The sequence below is a fragment of the Buteo buteo genome, chromosome Z (assembly GCF_964188355.1).
Source record: "Buteo buteo chromosome Z, bButBut1.hap1.1, whole genome shotgun sequence".
NCBI lineage: Eukaryota > Metazoa > Chordata > Aves > Accipitriformes > Accipitridae > Buteo > Buteo buteo.
The window spans coordinates 3,045,365-3,061,776 of record NC_134204.1 but is presented as its reverse complement, the minus strand read 5'-3'; the positions used below and the strand labels follow the sequence as shown (position 1 = coordinate 3,061,776).

The window sequence follows — 16,412 nt, the reverse complement described above, 5'->3', positions numbered from 1 at the left end:
AGTTGCTATTAAAAGTCTCCCACACGTCAAGATAGGGCATTTAGTGCATTTTTCTCTACTGCAAAGAGGCATTTAATGATTGACTAAAGTTCATGGTGTTGTCAAAAGCTGGACCTCTACAACGTGCTCCAGCTACAGCTAGCCAAAACCAGGAGGAGGGGTTGGGGGGGGATGAATTTTCTAAACGTGTCCGCTTGTTCACGTACAGCCAGTGATAGCAAACTCTGGACTTCACCAGCACTGAAATGGTACGTTCAGCTTGACTGCAATCATGAGATTCCCATGTCACGCTTGCTCTCGCTACCTTCTTGTGAGACTATCTCATTTTGGAAAAAGCCCCAGGGTGCCTGGGCTGAAAAAGCACCTGCATAAGCAGCAGGTGAAGTAGGAGCAGGAAGAGCAATTCCAATCATATCAAAGCCACGAGCTTCCGTGCTGTAAAAATCACTGCCAAAGATTTGGTCCCAGCTCACCTTAATGAGGTCTTCTAACAGGGTCTGACAGATCTGCTTCTTGTCATTCTTGGAGAGGTCTCTCTTTTTCATAAGAACACGATACCTATTGAAAAAGTCGTGGTAGGACCATCTGAAAGCAAAGCATACACAGGATTAGTCTGCACGCTGGGCATTATTTCCTCAACATAAAGCCTTTGGAGTCACAAATCAAAATATGAAACTCGTATACTGATCAAAGCCACCTGAAAGAAATTAGGACACACCAAACCTGACCCCCACTCTCAGCTCTCCCCTGCCACTGAACACCCTTATCAGTGCATTTCTAGCCTGGACCAGAAAGACCATGGATCACCTTGTTTTCACTCCTCCTGATGTGCTTCCCAAGCTACTGCATTTTACCAGTCAATTGCAACAACACTGTTCCCTTTGGAAAGGATATGTTAATTTTGAAGAGATCATGGATCTCCCGATTTGGCCAAAAATTTAAAAAGCAATCTTGATGACAGAAAATGAATCAAATCGAAATTCTTCCTTATTTTGCTTTTCCAAACTCTGTTGAATATTAATTTGAATCAATTAATTCACTAATCAGTCCATGTTGAGGTCCATGGCTGAGACCCTTAAAACAAACACAAAGTCTCTGGACTCCGGAAAGACAAAGTAGCCACTTGGAAGGTGCCTCACTATCACCAGCAGTGAAGTTCCCAAACATGGAACACTAACTGAAGGAATTAGAGCACTGTAGCTTACTGCTAGGAAATACGATCTCCTGCCACAGCTGTTAGATGTAGACTCTGCAGACTGGATCCTGAAATTGGTACAGCATCTGCCAAATTTCAGCCTTCTCCAAATTAACACAGTGAGTTATGGACCCCTCAAAACCTGAGTTTTTAATTAAAACACCAGGCACTTCCAATGTCACGTACAGCCATCATTATTTCAAAAAAATATGCATAATAAATGTCAAAAGAAGATGGGAGAGAATTGCAGAGATTTTGATTTCTGCCCTCACTCAACAAAACCATCTGTGAGCCTGATCCTCACCCACATGGATGTTCTGGCAGCCAAGATGAGAACACGCTGTGTCTCCTCCCCCCAGCAGCTGAGTGCGTGCCTTAATTCTTGTGTTCTTACACCCAATTCTTCCTATTTTTCCACTTCCAGAGATTAAGAGAGGGGGGAAGAACAGCAAAATAAATCACAAAGGGCCAGAGCGACGCTTGTGATGGGTCCTTACACTTGGCCAGTTTGCAGTGGTGGGGCTGGGTAAGACGTCACACCACGTGAGCATCTCCCATGTTCAAGACTGCAGTCTCTATAAAATACTACATATCTCATGAAACTTCTTGAAGGCTGGAAGCTGGGATATTCGGTAAGATAAGCATACCAGAAATATAGTACATATTTCAAAATACACGACCAATGGTTTCACATCAATCCAGAAAATGCAGCAGGGGAAGAAAGCCAGTTTGATTAAAAGCAATACTCTAATAAACGGAGCACAGTAGAAGAAAACATTTATAATGAGAACGAAGGGAGAAAAAGAAAGGAAAAAAAAAAAGACAGACTGCTAAGGATTGGCAAGTACCACACAATTCCTGCACGGACACATTGCACCCAGAACACGTTCTGCAAAGAATATGGGAATGGCAAAAACTAGCAAGAGTCCTTAGCATTGTTCCTGAAGCAAAAGATATGACTCAGAGCTCCTGAAGACAGCAGCAAGAAAGGAGTTGTGATGAGAGGGTTTCCCATACTCATATTGCTCTGAGCAGCTCTGGAGTAGCCAGATTTAGTGAACATTTCATCCCTGCCTACATGGGCTAGCCCTGGGGCCAGACAGCCAAGGCTATCCATCCTCAAATAACCAAAAGTACTGGATTATCACTTAAAACAACAACAACAACAAAAAGATAAGATACTTGCTACGGGAAGCTCTCTCTGGGGTGAGGTAGAGCAAAACTGAACACAAAGATTAGACAAGACTACAGGCTTGTGTCATGTAGGGCTTAGAGCGTAAACTTGCTTTCTCTTTGCTTTCTAAATGCCTTCGTTTTATAGTTACATTTCCCATTTTGTACCTACACCTTAATCCTTTTGCTCTGTGCACATAAAACCCGTTTTCATTTTAAGCACGTCTGAGGCTTTACGCAGTTCCAAATCAAACCCGAGAGGAGAAGCAGAGCACACAGTGCCCGAGGCACGCAGCCAAGCGTGCGATGCTGGAGACCTCCTGCCTGCCTCAGGTATTACTTGAGCCAAGGAGAGCTCAGGGGAGAGAAAAAGAGGAGGGAGTATTCCCATTAACCTGCCAGAGTCAGTTTAGGGGCTGATGTTATTAACTGCTGCTATTCGGAGGAAGAAATCATCCTGCAGGTGCCACCCAGGCTCCTCTGGCAAAGAGCAGATGGTGAAGAGGCAACACGCCTAACTGAGGGCATGGGTCCAAGCTGGGAAGCAAGCAGTAAAATCCATCATCTTCCTGCACCAAGACAGAGATGGAGATCCCACAGCTGCTTTCAAACAAGTCAGATACCTGCAGAAAACCCTTAAAAATAGATAGTAAGTCACTACATAGAGGGTCTTTCTTCAGAGGCTGTCGTTCTCATTTCACAAGGTGGTAAAAACTGATATTCCACTTGTTTCCGTTCGAGTCCTTCTTTAATATAAAATAACATAACTCACTTTTTAGGAGTACATCTCACATGAGATAGTGGAAGTGGCAGGGAATACGCTCCCTGATTGCTGTCGGGGTGTTTTGCTGGGCCAGTGGCATCCGTAGATGTCTATCCACATCTCCCAGAGGTTCACAGCCAAATGCTGCACCTCCACGGCACAGCACCGCTTCACCCTTGCTGCAGCGAGGCCGCCCTCACCATCCTCGCCGATTTAGCAGGAAACAACAGTCCTGAGATCACGCTCCTTGTGTTGTTGTCCGCAGAATATCAAGACAAAAGTTCTGCCACGCCGGGGCTCAGTTGCTCCATCAGGAGTTTCACCGGAATATTTGCAGTCCCAGTTCACAAGCAAAAGCAAGCTGCAGGGTTTCATAGGTGTTGTTACAGGATCCCCCCCGCCCCAAAAAAGGAACAATTAAAGCACTCAGGTGTAATGTAACATGCCTGTTAAACCTTTTCAGGTTCAAAGCAGTATAAAATTACCTTATAACTATGTGCTCCGAGAAAAACAAACATGATCCCCCAACCCTACAAGGGAGATCTCTCCGGTGCAGAAATAGTGAAGCTCAATGCTCTAGTGCACACACACTTTTTATTCTTCTGCACACATACGTTTTTTTTTTTTAAGGTTCAACATCTGCATCTTCAACAGAGAAAAGGAAGAAAGAGGAAACTTCTTTCCCTCCTGCTAGACGACAAAGCAATTCCCAGCATGAGACAAAAGATGTGCCATGTTACCCTACAGCTTAGAAGGTCAGGAGAGATTATGGAAAGGTTATACCTCAGTTCAACTTCTTGACAGGTATTAAATTAAAAGCAGATCTCAGGTTTTCAGGATGCTGCCAAACAACACACAGTTCATGCACACCTCATTGCTAGGAGCTGGAAACCACCGAGGGCCACTAAATAAAGACAATTCCTTATAATTATCAAGTTATAAGATCCAGACAGGTGGTGTAGGCAAAGAGCTGTAACCAGGAGGATTTTTGTACCTGCACAACTGAGAAAGAGGTAGAAGGAGGCATGAAGGACTGGACAGATAGTACTCAAACTTTCCCAGGGAAAAAAAAAAAAAATAATAATAATCTCAGGGCTGAGATCAAGCACAAGCAGCCCCAAACATCAAAATTTTGCTTTGAAGTCAGCACAGGTCACTAAAAGGAAGAGGCAATAAAAGGAATGGAAGGACACAAGAAAATAACTTATGCCTGTGAAGAAAAACATCCTTGGGCTAGAGCAGCAAGAAGGATGCTCAAGGGCTTGGCCAGGAGCAGGAAACTTGGTCAACCCAGCAATTTCTTTGTCACGTACAGGAATTAGACAGAGGGAATAAGCCATAACGCACGCTACAAATTAAGCCTTTTTATCTGCAGTTTGAAGAACAAGACTTGGATGCTTTACAGAAAACTACAAGCGGGTGCAAAGCAAAGGGGCTGCTCCTGCCCAAAATCGCGGGGCTACGAACCCGAGAGCAGCCCTCGTGCTTCAGAGCCAACTGGATTTATTACAACCTCATAATTAAAGGGAGGGCTCCGGGAAGAAACCGGGGGTGAAATTTTGACTCCTGAGAAAGCCTCTGAAAAGCATCTCTCCAAGCAGTCAGCAACTGCCCAAAATACCTCCAGCCTATTGTTTTAGGGCAATTACAGCAATGTTATTTCAGTGGTACTGAATGAAGAGCTGAAAGGAGTATAAGAGCTTGAAGCTTTTATGACTTAACCATAATACAGTTTCCTTCAGTGGCCTAAAATAACTGAATGCAAAATCTTTCCATTAAGGGTAAATAAATTCATCACCCCCCATCACCCCAGACCATCCCAGTGACCATCTGCTCAGCAAACCCAGCTTCATGTATGAAATCCTGCCAGCACCACGCGGTACCTTCCCCTGAAGGGATCAATATTTTAAGCAGTAAGGAGGTGGACTATATTGATCTTTCTATAGGAGCTGAAGCCTCTTTGGGGGCATGCAGGTTGAACATTTGAGTCAAGATTCGACATGAAATTATTTTAGAAACTGCGGTTCAGGGAGAAAATTTCTCTTGCCTTGTTTACTGCAGCAGAACAGATTTGCCTTTCAATTAGCTCTAAAACATGCAGGCTGGCATGGCCTGAAATTATCTGGAATATATTCAAAGAGCAAAATGAGGGGAAAAAAACCTCTATTTACATATTACACCTTTGTTGGGAGTAGGGGGAGTAGGCAAACAGAACTGCTGGCAGCCAAAGTCATTTATAGGTTTTGTTTCCCTGAAATGACTGCAAGACAGCTAAAGGCACATTACCAAAAAAAAAAAAAAAATTTATATCCAAGGATGCCCATGATACATTTCAATTATGAATGTTTAATGTTTATAGAATTTAGCAGCTGTGATTTCATACTGAATTGATACAAAGATGCTGCATCTGACAGTCAGCTCCAGCAACCAGAGGAAGCAGCCAAATGCCAAGAATACTTAAACAATAAATTTCATACATAACAACTACAATAAGAGTATTTTAGAGAAACTGCAATGACAATGTTATTCAGAGTGATGGCACAGTGGGAGACCACTGCCATTTTACCACTGACTGGAAACCACCAGAACCAGCAAGAAAAAAACCGCAGTTTCAACAAAATGCAAGTTAAAAACTTGTTTTAAAAAGTATTTTGTTATTAATGGAGATCTGCACCAATTAATTCTTTACAGACTGATCTTTATGCAGCCAGTTTCTATAAAAAAGATGAATGGGTTTATAGTACAGAGCCTTCTTCCATGCTTTACCCATGGAAGTTGATGATAGATTTACTATCTACTCATCTAAGACAGTCCATTCATCACAGCCATTTATGTACATGTTAAAAAATGCATTTCTTAACTGCTGCGTAACATTTCAAACCAAATGATATATTTTCAATTTACCTGAGATAGCTGCAGAGTGCAGCCTACCATGGAAATGATAAAATAAAGCCAGGTGTACCCAAAGTGGGGAGCATGAGGCTTCATCTTTCAATGGGAATATATCATGACTTACATGGGTTGAAGAACACTGAAAATTATATTAAAACTTTTTTTCTTAAAGGAACCAGGTAAAAAAACCACAACTGTTAAAGCCTCAAAACATTCAATTCTTCAACCCATAAAGTGATGGAAAAGCATGAAATGATGGCAGGAGGTGGCTTTATCCAGAGATCTCTAACTCAAAGCCACACCACTCTCAGAAGTTACTCTTCTGACAGTATGCTGGAAAATATTCACATGTAAATACTACAGGATGAAAATAAACATTTTCTCCTGTTTCTGTAATAAAACTTCTCTTGAGATAAAACATTTTGAAAATTCCCTGTTGCTCTAAAGCTAAATTGCATAGAGCCAAGTGAAGCAAAACTCACAAAGATCAAGTTTTCCATTATTATTTTAAATGGTTTAAATTTATAGCCTTCACACAGGGTTTAAGTTTAAAGCAATGACCCTCCTTTTTGGTTTTATCCTTAATCAACCATTATAATCCAACTTGTCTCAAAATATAAGGAAATATAGAGGAATAATCAATGCTTGCTGTGATGAAAACCGAGACAGATCGTATGGATGTAAATATGCAGAAAGAACTGAAACATCTATTACATTTCCCATGAAATAAGATCCTGTGGAAGCAGCTTTTGCCAAGCTGGTTTATAAAGCCAATTCACTGAAAGATTATTCATAATCTGTATATTTGATGTTGCCCAACTCCTGGGTCTGGATTTTCAAGACTAGAATTTTATGACCAAGGAGGGCGAAGAACTACCAGAAGTCAAAGTGAGTATCTTATTTAGCACAGAGCTGTTCATGTATACAATTGTCTTCCAGAAACATTAAAATAAACAAAAATCTGTCCTTGAAGCGTCCCAAACTGGAGAAGGTCACCCTGAAAGGCTGAAGTAGCTGTTTGCACCCTTTTTTTCCCCCTGGAGGAAGAACAAAAGCTGACAACTTGCAGTGATGGAAGAGTTCTGTATTCTTAGTATCCTGGGAAAAAAAAGACGTCATAACCAAAAGCACACAAGCAGAGCCAAAAGCATCATCCCTTTTGAGTTTTTTGGGATGGAATGGTCTTTGCACCAGTCAATTATTTGCCATAAATAGATCTTGGCTCATCTCCAGGTGCTGCAGTGGTTTCTCCCCTCCCCAGTTACTAATTATACATCTATTTGAGTGCTATAGGGTCTAAACTGCAGAGTTAAGTGAGCAGAGATGGGAAAATGCTACAAGTTGTTAGGAAAATTATGAATTGAGAGGAACAGGGTATCCCTGCAACTCTGCTAAGACCAGTAGCAAAACCCATGGACAACCCTCAACTCAGAGCTCCCCAAACCTCCCCTGGGACCCACAACTGCAGAGGCCAGGAGCCCCCATTGCACTGGGGAGCATGACCACTTGCTTAAGGAGCACAAAACTGCCTTTCTGTGGCCTTTTCCAAATGAAACCACAGCTGTTGCACTGCTTTAGGGCTTTAGAGGACAGACAGATGGATTCAACCCTGTGGCTACCTTAACAAAGATAATGAAAGACCTGACCCGTGGGCTGGTTTTTCATTTCTGTCCACGCCTTAGAGATCATGTAATTTAGGAGCAACTTTTTATTAGTTACTTCCTTGAAGACTTTGGAGATGGGAGCCAAAGGTGGTGCTGGATCTTCTAACAGGGCCAGACCCTCAACATGAGGACCCAAATCTCCATGCACCTCTGCCACCCTCTCACGCTGGCAGAGGAGAGAGAGAAATTGGTTTCCATGAAACTTTTCTTCTTTTTCTTTTTTTCCTTCTTAAGTAGTTGAGCTCAGCTGGCCAGGGAGATCCCATCACCAGTTTTTGCCTGTCCATGGAGGTCACTGGCCAACAGATGTTAAGTGGAGCAGAACTACCCCACATCAACGCGCAGAAGCTGCTATCGTCAGAGGCTGTTTGCAGCTTTGCAGAAGATGAGAGTAACTACTAAGGCAGCACACTCCTCCCCAAAAACCGGGACAGGGAGTTTCTCATGGTGTTCAGCATCACGCTTAGCCGACTCTTTACTGCGTGTATTTATAACTCCTTTGTTCCATATAAAAAGGCTGATGGCTATGCTGACATTAACACAAAGCTGCTTGGCACTAGAACGCAATTGATGCATTTTTAGAATTATTTGCCCTTGCCATCTTCAGGGCTTATTTATAGTTTATGTTTTCTGATTTATTAGGCCCTAAAAACCTCTTTTGAATTTTGTATCACAGTTAGCAAGAGCCACACCACCCATAGCCTTTCCTTTTTAAGATGTAAGCATTTGAAGCCTAGTATGCTTTGGATGTGCAGTGTGAAAGTCTGCAATAATATTTTACAACTCTTATTTTCTTTCTCTGCAAGTATAACCAAAAAATTTTTGGCCAAAATGACTATTGCAGCAGGAGTCTGAAGCCAGAAGAAAAAAAAAATAAAAAGAAAAAAAGGCAGGCAAACTGTACAGTGCAAGGAGCTTTTGTATGGGGAGCTTCAGGGAAGAAGTCCTCTAGGGCAACGCTTGCTCCCAGGCAAGCTGGATGCAGAGGATATAGAGACATTATCTTGTTACTGGCTGTCCACCTTCGTGTGGGATCAAAGCTAGATTCCTTTATCTGTCATGCACCAGCACGTTCAGAGATTTCATCACATCAAATTACTTCTCAGGACCAAACCGAAAGGACCAGCTGAAACACGACACAACACACCCTCTGGCAGCCTCACTTTGCAGCTCATCACTTGATAACGAATCTCTTCAATTTGAGGAACCTAGGACCTAATGGGAGTTTTGCAAAATGAAAAAAAAAAAAAAAATAAAAAGGGGAAAATCTATCCTGGATGTAAACCTGCCTAAATAAACCCTGTTTGTCCTGAAAACACTAGTGTTTTCTTCTCCCTCCCTTGCCCCAGATGATGAACTTGTTGAGTAAAGCGCACCAGCAGCACAACACCACACCTAATTCCCAGCACGGTACCTGGATGGGAAGCCAGCTGCACTGATGCGGATGGTCTCCAGCACTCCACAAGCTCTCAGCTGCTGTACCGCTCTCTTTGGATCAAATCTGCAATTATATTTAAGATCGAGATTAACACAGTGAGGAGGAACCCACATCAATCTAAAAGCATCCCTGAGAACATTTATGTTGGCATCCTCTGCAATAGCTCTAATTTTGACCCTGCTGATACACACAGTGCACGTTAGGGAATTCAGTCCTTTATGCCCACATCAGTACACTATGCTGCAAGAAAAACGTACTGTTGCCTGAAACAACTTGATACTGACTCTTTTGGGGACAGGAATTAGCTTCTGATTTGTGGAAAAAAGCTCTGCTCGCATCATTAGTACAAGGGCTGAAGAAAACCATACATCCATGGATAGCTTTTGTCCATACCCATTCCCTCACAAACTTCAGTATAACCACAAATCCCATGCCTTGCTTTGGGAACAGCTTGCACAAATGTCACACATTTTCTCTCCGTGTCACAAGACATTGTGCTTTTCAAGTGCAATGGACCTTGCTATTGCCCTACTATCAATGCCAAGTGGTACTCTTGGGACAAGATGACAATCTGCTACAATTACTCACCATAGCCATAATCTATCCAGCTATGTAAAGCAACACAATTACGATAAAGAAGGGAACAGGCTACCCCACCACAAGCTGCCTGACGAACCAGACAGTATTACTTTTGCAGCTGTAAGGGCAACAATGTAATTCCAGAAAGAAGTTGAATTCAACAGCAAAATACATCTGATATATTCAAGTCCATACCAAAACCAAATAATTAACAGGTCCCACAGGTTTGCAGACTGTTAAGTTTACGAAGAACAGTGGTGCTCATGGTCCAGACTAAAGGTCTTTGATAGGCATCATGCTGAAATTCAAGGTATTTCTGCTCTCAGCTGTCTGCCCTCCTCTTCTTAGCTGGCATTACCCTTTACCACTGGCACCTCATTTCCACCAGCAATTTGTGCCAAAAAACTTTGTGCCCACTCCCAGCTGAATACTTGGGCCATGCTCTCTCTGGTTCCTGGCATGAACTGGCTTTCACATCAGCCTATCTTTGCGCAGAATGCAGGTACCAGCATCCCCCATCATTTTTCCCTCCCTCCTTCCACCTCGACACCAAATGCACAAAGCGGTCCCAGCTCTCGAGTTCAAGATGTTGGACCCTGGAAGAGGTCATTGGATCAAGCTTGGACTCATAAGATGTAGATGTTCATAGTTGTCTTAGGTTTCCAGAACAAGGGCGAGGAACTAAAGTTTCTCAGGTACTTGCTTGTCCCTTCCTGGAAGCCCAAAGTATTTATACCTGCAGGTCAAGATTGCATAAATAATTCTGTCCAGCCTCTGCTGTGCAAAAGCAGCATAAGAAATAGTGCCCTGCTACTTTGTGCATTTTTAAATTCCCTGGACCTGTCAAGTCCACAGCAAGTTATCCGCTACAACACCGCAAACACGATGCAGGGTGGAAAAATCAGTCTTGGCTGTCACTCGCTTCAAGGAAGAATCCACAAGGGTACAATTTCCATAACAATAAATAATAAACAGAACTGGTAGATGGACGGGGAAACCTTCAGTCCTGGAAGATCCCAGGGCAATCTACGTCATACACGAGGGCAACCTTCTGCAACACGGCCAAGCCCTGCTCAGTGGGGGTGAACAGCAGTAACCAGAGCGGCTGCAGTCATTTATCAGCATGGAAAGCCAGGACCCTTTCTAGCAACAACTCCAGCTATGGACTGAGGCCAAAATAAAGAGCTTAAAAGTGGGACAACACACATTATGATGAACTCCTCTTCCTTGCCAGGGCAGGTAGAGGCGCCTCGCAGGTTGCTTTTGGCCTGGAAACCCAAGTAAGAGATCACAAACTCTGCCTGAAACAGAATTTGGAAGGAAAATTGTCAAAAGGTGCAAGGTGAAATCAAGCATTGCCCTCACACCTCTCTCTTTGAGGTCTTCTCCATGAGGGTTCAACCTCAGACACAGCCTGCAGTCAGCTGCAGCAAGTATCACTGTGTGGTGCCAACGTTTCCTCCAGGCTGGAAGTCTGACACCACTCACCTCGAAGATGTAAAGTCTCTAGTCCAATCTCCTATGTTCAAAAGCTGGGGCAGGTATGGGGACAGACCCATAGCTCAGGGCTTTATCCAGTCAAGGGCTGAAAACATCCAAAGATGGAGGTTGCACAACCTCTCTGGGCAGCCTGCTCCACTGACAGACTGTCCTCATGGAGAAAAAAAAAAGTGTTTCCTTATCTCGAGTCTGAATCTTTCACATCAATTTGTGGCCATTGACTCCTGTCCTCCCACCACACACTGCTGTGAAGAGCGCGGCTTTGTCCTCTTGGTAGCTCTTGTAAGTACAAGGCGGCTGCTGTTAGGTCCCTTCTCCTCTCCAGGCTAAACATCTCATTTTAGCAAAAATGTAACGTTCTTGTGAGCTGAAAAATGTTGTGGTTTAGGAAGAGAAAAAGGTCTGTGTATTTTCACTGAACAACATACATAACACCATGTGTTCTGCATGCTACAAGACACCACTTCAACATTAAGTCAGAGCGGTGCCACTGATGTTTCTTTTCACTAATGCCTCCTGGCACTATGTGTTTTTCAGCACAAGTGCCTCTGAAATGCAGACTCCTTTACAACCATCCCAGTATTCTCCAGACCCAAGTTTTGCATACAAGTAAATAGACTTTGAGCCACACTAAGGATACAAATTCCTCAAGCTGGTGGCAGCTAGATCAACACTGACCAAGATTCGCAGATTACAATTTCAATTAAGCAATCCACGACGGGTGACGAGGGAGATAATCTCTTGCAGAAGAACCCCCAGTACAAGACACCTGAACCAGTGCTTTCTGGCTGGTAGATGGGGATGCAACACCACCACCCCACTCCAAAGCACCCTCCTGTCATTTCCAGCCCATGGCGACTCCTGCAATGCTGCTGGCTGCAGAGACACCTGCACACTGCTCCTCCAGAACCGTTCTTGTGCCTATTTTGGTTTGCCCTTTGTTCCCAAAATCCTGAGCTTTGACAGCTCTGACATTGGCCAGATGGGGAGCATTGCATCGGACCGAGTCACCAGTCAGACTGGGAGCAGACACAAGCAGAATTATCCTCCTGGTATTTGCTACCCATAACATCTTAGAAGTACAATGGAGTTCATTTAGATAATTACTGCACCTTGACAGCCAGGAGCTTGCACATTTATAAAACAATATTAACTGTATCCTGAGCATCACATGAAAAACCGAATTGTAAAGTTAAAGGCAAAGAAGTGAAGATGGATGGGCTGAAAGTAGAGCTGAGGAGGGCCACGGAGTCTTGAAAACACCCTTTGAAAAGGTGAAGCCATTTCACCATACAGAGCATCTACCACACTTTCACTACGGGAAGCTAGAAAAATACTTCTGTGCTTTATCTGAAGAAAGCAATCAAACAAAAAGTGTAATCCTGAATTTCGTTTAAATGGACAGCCTCCGCAACAGGCAACAAGAGATTGAGGCCCTTAGCATCTCCAGTACCTACAAAACAGCACATGAAATAGATACAACAGACCACGGAAACTGCCGTCCCAGCACAGACAGCCAACATAGCCTTCTCCAGAGCTGCTAACTAATCATCTAATGAAACAGTTAAACATAAGCCAGTTCCTGAATGTCTTCTAACCATTAATATCCTTCACTTTGCTGTTTGCAAGGGGAGAAGAGTCAAGCCAGGGAAGCTTCCTGGTGGATACACATCCACCAGCATACCACGACCAAGGATGAGCCTTTTTACAGATGCTTCACCCTCCTTTGCAGGATGCTGTTGGAGCCATCTCTGAACTCCGAGGTGGCACCATGCCCACCTGGGAGCACTCAGAGTGCATTGCATCAGCTGGAGGGCAATGCCTCCCTGCTTATGGGTTACAGTTATAACCTGCTTTCTTAAATGTCACCACCTGCAGTTTATGCCAGCACCTTTAGACAACATCACAACGAGATCTATGAGGGCCCTGCATACTAATGGCTAGGCTTTTTTGGAGTTACAGGGAACAAAATTGGGTACAAATACATTATCAAGAGGTTAAACAAGGCTAACAACTATTTGCTCACAATGTTCACAGCTTGAGATACGTCTCTGAACTACAGAGGAAGATTAAGACTGGCTTTTTGCTTCAGCTGTTCACTCACCTGGAAAACTGCCTGATGTTGATACAAGTCACGCCTTTACTTTTTCCACATCTATTTTGGAAGCACCAAGACATTTTTGTTCATTTTACAAGCCATTTTGCAAGCAAACTACCTATGTCCACTTTTCCACTTCTTTCTCTGCTACTTTTCACTGTTTAGTACTGCAACTATTTAAATCAAAGCGATTCCGAGATGATATTGTACAAAGACCCTATTACTGCAAAGCAAGGATGCTCAGTATTAGTAGATTATATCTACGAATTACTAGGACCTGCATTAGTCTTCCCTTCAGGGGCATAAAAACCACATAATGAAATGCAAGAGAACTGACTCCCAGCAAACTACGGGGACCTTCCAGTTACGGGAACAACATTACAATGGGGGACAATCTCTTTAGCAAGAAGTCAAGTCCAAAGCACACTCTGTTGCTGTAATGCTGTACCCCCTTGCTCATCTGAAAGCCCACTTACTTAAAGGGGAGCTTCTCATCGTTTGGCTTGATGCAGCGCACGTAGTGCGGGGTGGTGGCATTCAGAGTCTCCATGAGCAAATGAAGCGAGTTGCGGAACTGAAAGACAAAACCATTCATTTTGAAGAGGGATGAAGGTGCTGTAGGGTGCAACCCAAGTTGGCAGGCACTGCAAACCACCTTCGGTGCCAGCCTCCAGATGTGACACAGTGTGAACCTCCCCATCAGCCCGGCACACGCAGGAGCAATTCAGAGAAGACACTGGTGGGTTGAGGGCTTCCAGTTCAGTGATGTACAACAGCAACAAGTGTTTGCTGAGGGCTTTACCCAGCTGAGTCTTGAAAACCTCCAAGGGTGGAGACAGCACAACCTCTCTGGGCCCCTGTTGCACTGCTTGACTCTCCACACAGGGGAAAAAAAACCGCTCTTTTTCTCAAGTTGTGTCAATTTTTGAGCACCATAGTACATTGGGACACAGTCCAGTGAATCCCAGAGTGGCCTCCACCATCCTTAGACCATGTCTCAACTGCTTCCAGTCAAGACTACTCAAGACTGCTCTTCCAGAGACACTGCTAGCAGGTGTCCAAAATGCAACAGCCAAACTGTTCCCATCCTCAACCCAGGTCACAGGAAGGTCTCCTCACTTATCCCCACAACAGCTTTTTATTTATCTCTGCTTCAAACTGAAGAAGCAACACCTGAACTATAAAACTGTGTCTGGATTCACTCACCCCGTTCCCCTGCCGACGACTGACCCACTCAAATCATACATTACCTGGTGCCCCACCGTTTTCTTGTGCTCCTTATTGGCAGCTTTGATCACTGGTCTGGCAGAACGGACACAGATTTTGGACGTTCCTTTTGCCATGGAAGTGGTGGGTGCAGCATCCTTCTCATCTTGGAATAAGTCTGCCACCATTTGATACTAAAATGAAAAACAACGCCTGAGCACCTCTGGCCCTGCTCTTTGCTGAATGAACCCACCCAAGTCACATTGCTCCGGTCATTTTTTACCCATCTGAAACCAGGAAGGGGAAAAAGGGCAATAAAGCAAAAGCAAGAAGCGTTGCCTACATAAACCACGTCAGCAGGACCATTGGCCATTCTGTTTTGTAGTTCATCAAATCTTGAAATGTGCACATTGAATCAAACAAGCAAAAAAAAAAAAAAAAAAGAGGATGGCTAGCTGAAAGGCTGCATCACTGAAGCGTTGTCCAAGGCACAAAACCTCCTGAACATAAACTGACTCTTGCTCCCAGGCTTCATTTCAAGGTACTCATCCAGTCCTGACTGCAGCAAGGATGCTGCCTGCACAGCTCATGCCCCAGGAACAGGGTCTCCCCATGAGAACAGGCAGCAGCCTGCTCCCACCACGGCCACAGAGATACCCTTGCTTTTCCAAACAATTAAGAGACACCAGCACTTCCTCACTAATTACCTGTATTTCAGCATGAACAAGCAAGGTGACAGCATGACTGCCATTCTGCAGCCCTGGAAGCACCGCATTTAGCTCCTCAGATCCCTGAAGTCTGGGGTTTCTGGCAAGCCAGCAGCAACATTTCCGCTTCATAAACGGGAGAACAGGTGAGCTGGCAAATGCAGTTAATGCCTTTTTTTTTTTAAGGGGAAGGATCTTCAAATTTGCATTAGGCTAGGGAACTTGAATACTAAATCACAATAAATCTGGTCTGTTTAGCAGGGCTGTTAAATTTTCACATCTTGAATCTGGCTATGCACCCGCACTGGCTCCCACTACAGCTGCACTTACATTCAAATAGTAAATTCTTAAATGGGAGAAAAATCAGTGTCACCAGGTGGGATTTCACTTATCACCAAGCTGAGTTGGGCTCCAGCCCAGTGACACTGCCAAAGCACCCATGATGCCGTCCCAGCAGCATGCAGCCCACCAGCAATGCCCACTCCGGAGCATCCGTGGGAGAGGGCACCAGCATCACGCTTCCCTTCTCTGTGGCACGCCGTGCCTGACACATCCACGCAAAAAACACTGACATGAGGCAGTAGTGTACCGCACAGTGCTCTTTCTTCCATCCCAGGCTCCTCCAAAAGCTAAACTTCGTTGTATTTCCATTAAGATCCCAAGAAAAACGCAGGGATTTACTGCTTTATAGACAGTAACAGACAGTCCGGTGCCTTAAAGGGCTGCCTGGCTCTCTGCCACATCCCTGGACTAAGACAGGAACATTTCCAGCCCTGGTCCCGCAGACTGTTCGCACACCTTGCTAGCGCGGCAGCCTAAATACCACTGTGGAAAGGAAACTGTTTGCATTACATTAACAAATTGCTTGCAGGCTCCAGGACAGCGCCTGCTAAGGATCTACTTCATACTCACAGCTTTTATTTTTATCTCTGCAGCTCGCTCAACTCCTACTAGAATAAAGGTTCACACCTTCTTTGCCTAACCCTCCATCTCAACAAAAGACATCCTGACAGCTGTTGTACTTCGATGACACGTCACTGTCTTGGGTGCTTTGACTCCTGCAAACACGGGATGTTTGGGGGGCATGTGCCTGATGCTGGAAGATATCCAACACAGGCTCCACTTTACTATCTTGTGCTTGACAATGTGGTAAAACCCCCAGCTGTAATTTCAGATTTCAAAATACCTTCTCAATGC

The 16,412-nt window shown here is 44.2% G+C and overlaps 1 protein-coding gene across 1 annotated transcript in view; it reads right to left on the bottom strand.

Moving 5' to 3' along the window:
* MYO5B (myosin VB) overlaps nt 1-16,412 on the bottom strand; it is a 149,716-nt gene that overhangs the window by 49,476 nt on the left and 83,828 nt on the right. The window contains exons 14-17 of the mRNA XM_075019778.1: nt 14,553-14,702; nt 13,779-13,876; nt 9,102-9,188; nt 474-585 (exon numbers count right to left, since the gene is read on the bottom strand). Coding sequence (XP_074875879.1) covers nt 474-585; nt 9,102-9,188; nt 13,779-13,876; nt 14,553-14,702 — 447 coding nt within the window. The remainder of the gene's footprint in view (nt 1-473; nt 586-9,101; nt 9,189-13,778; nt 13,877-14,552; nt 14,703-16,412) is intronic.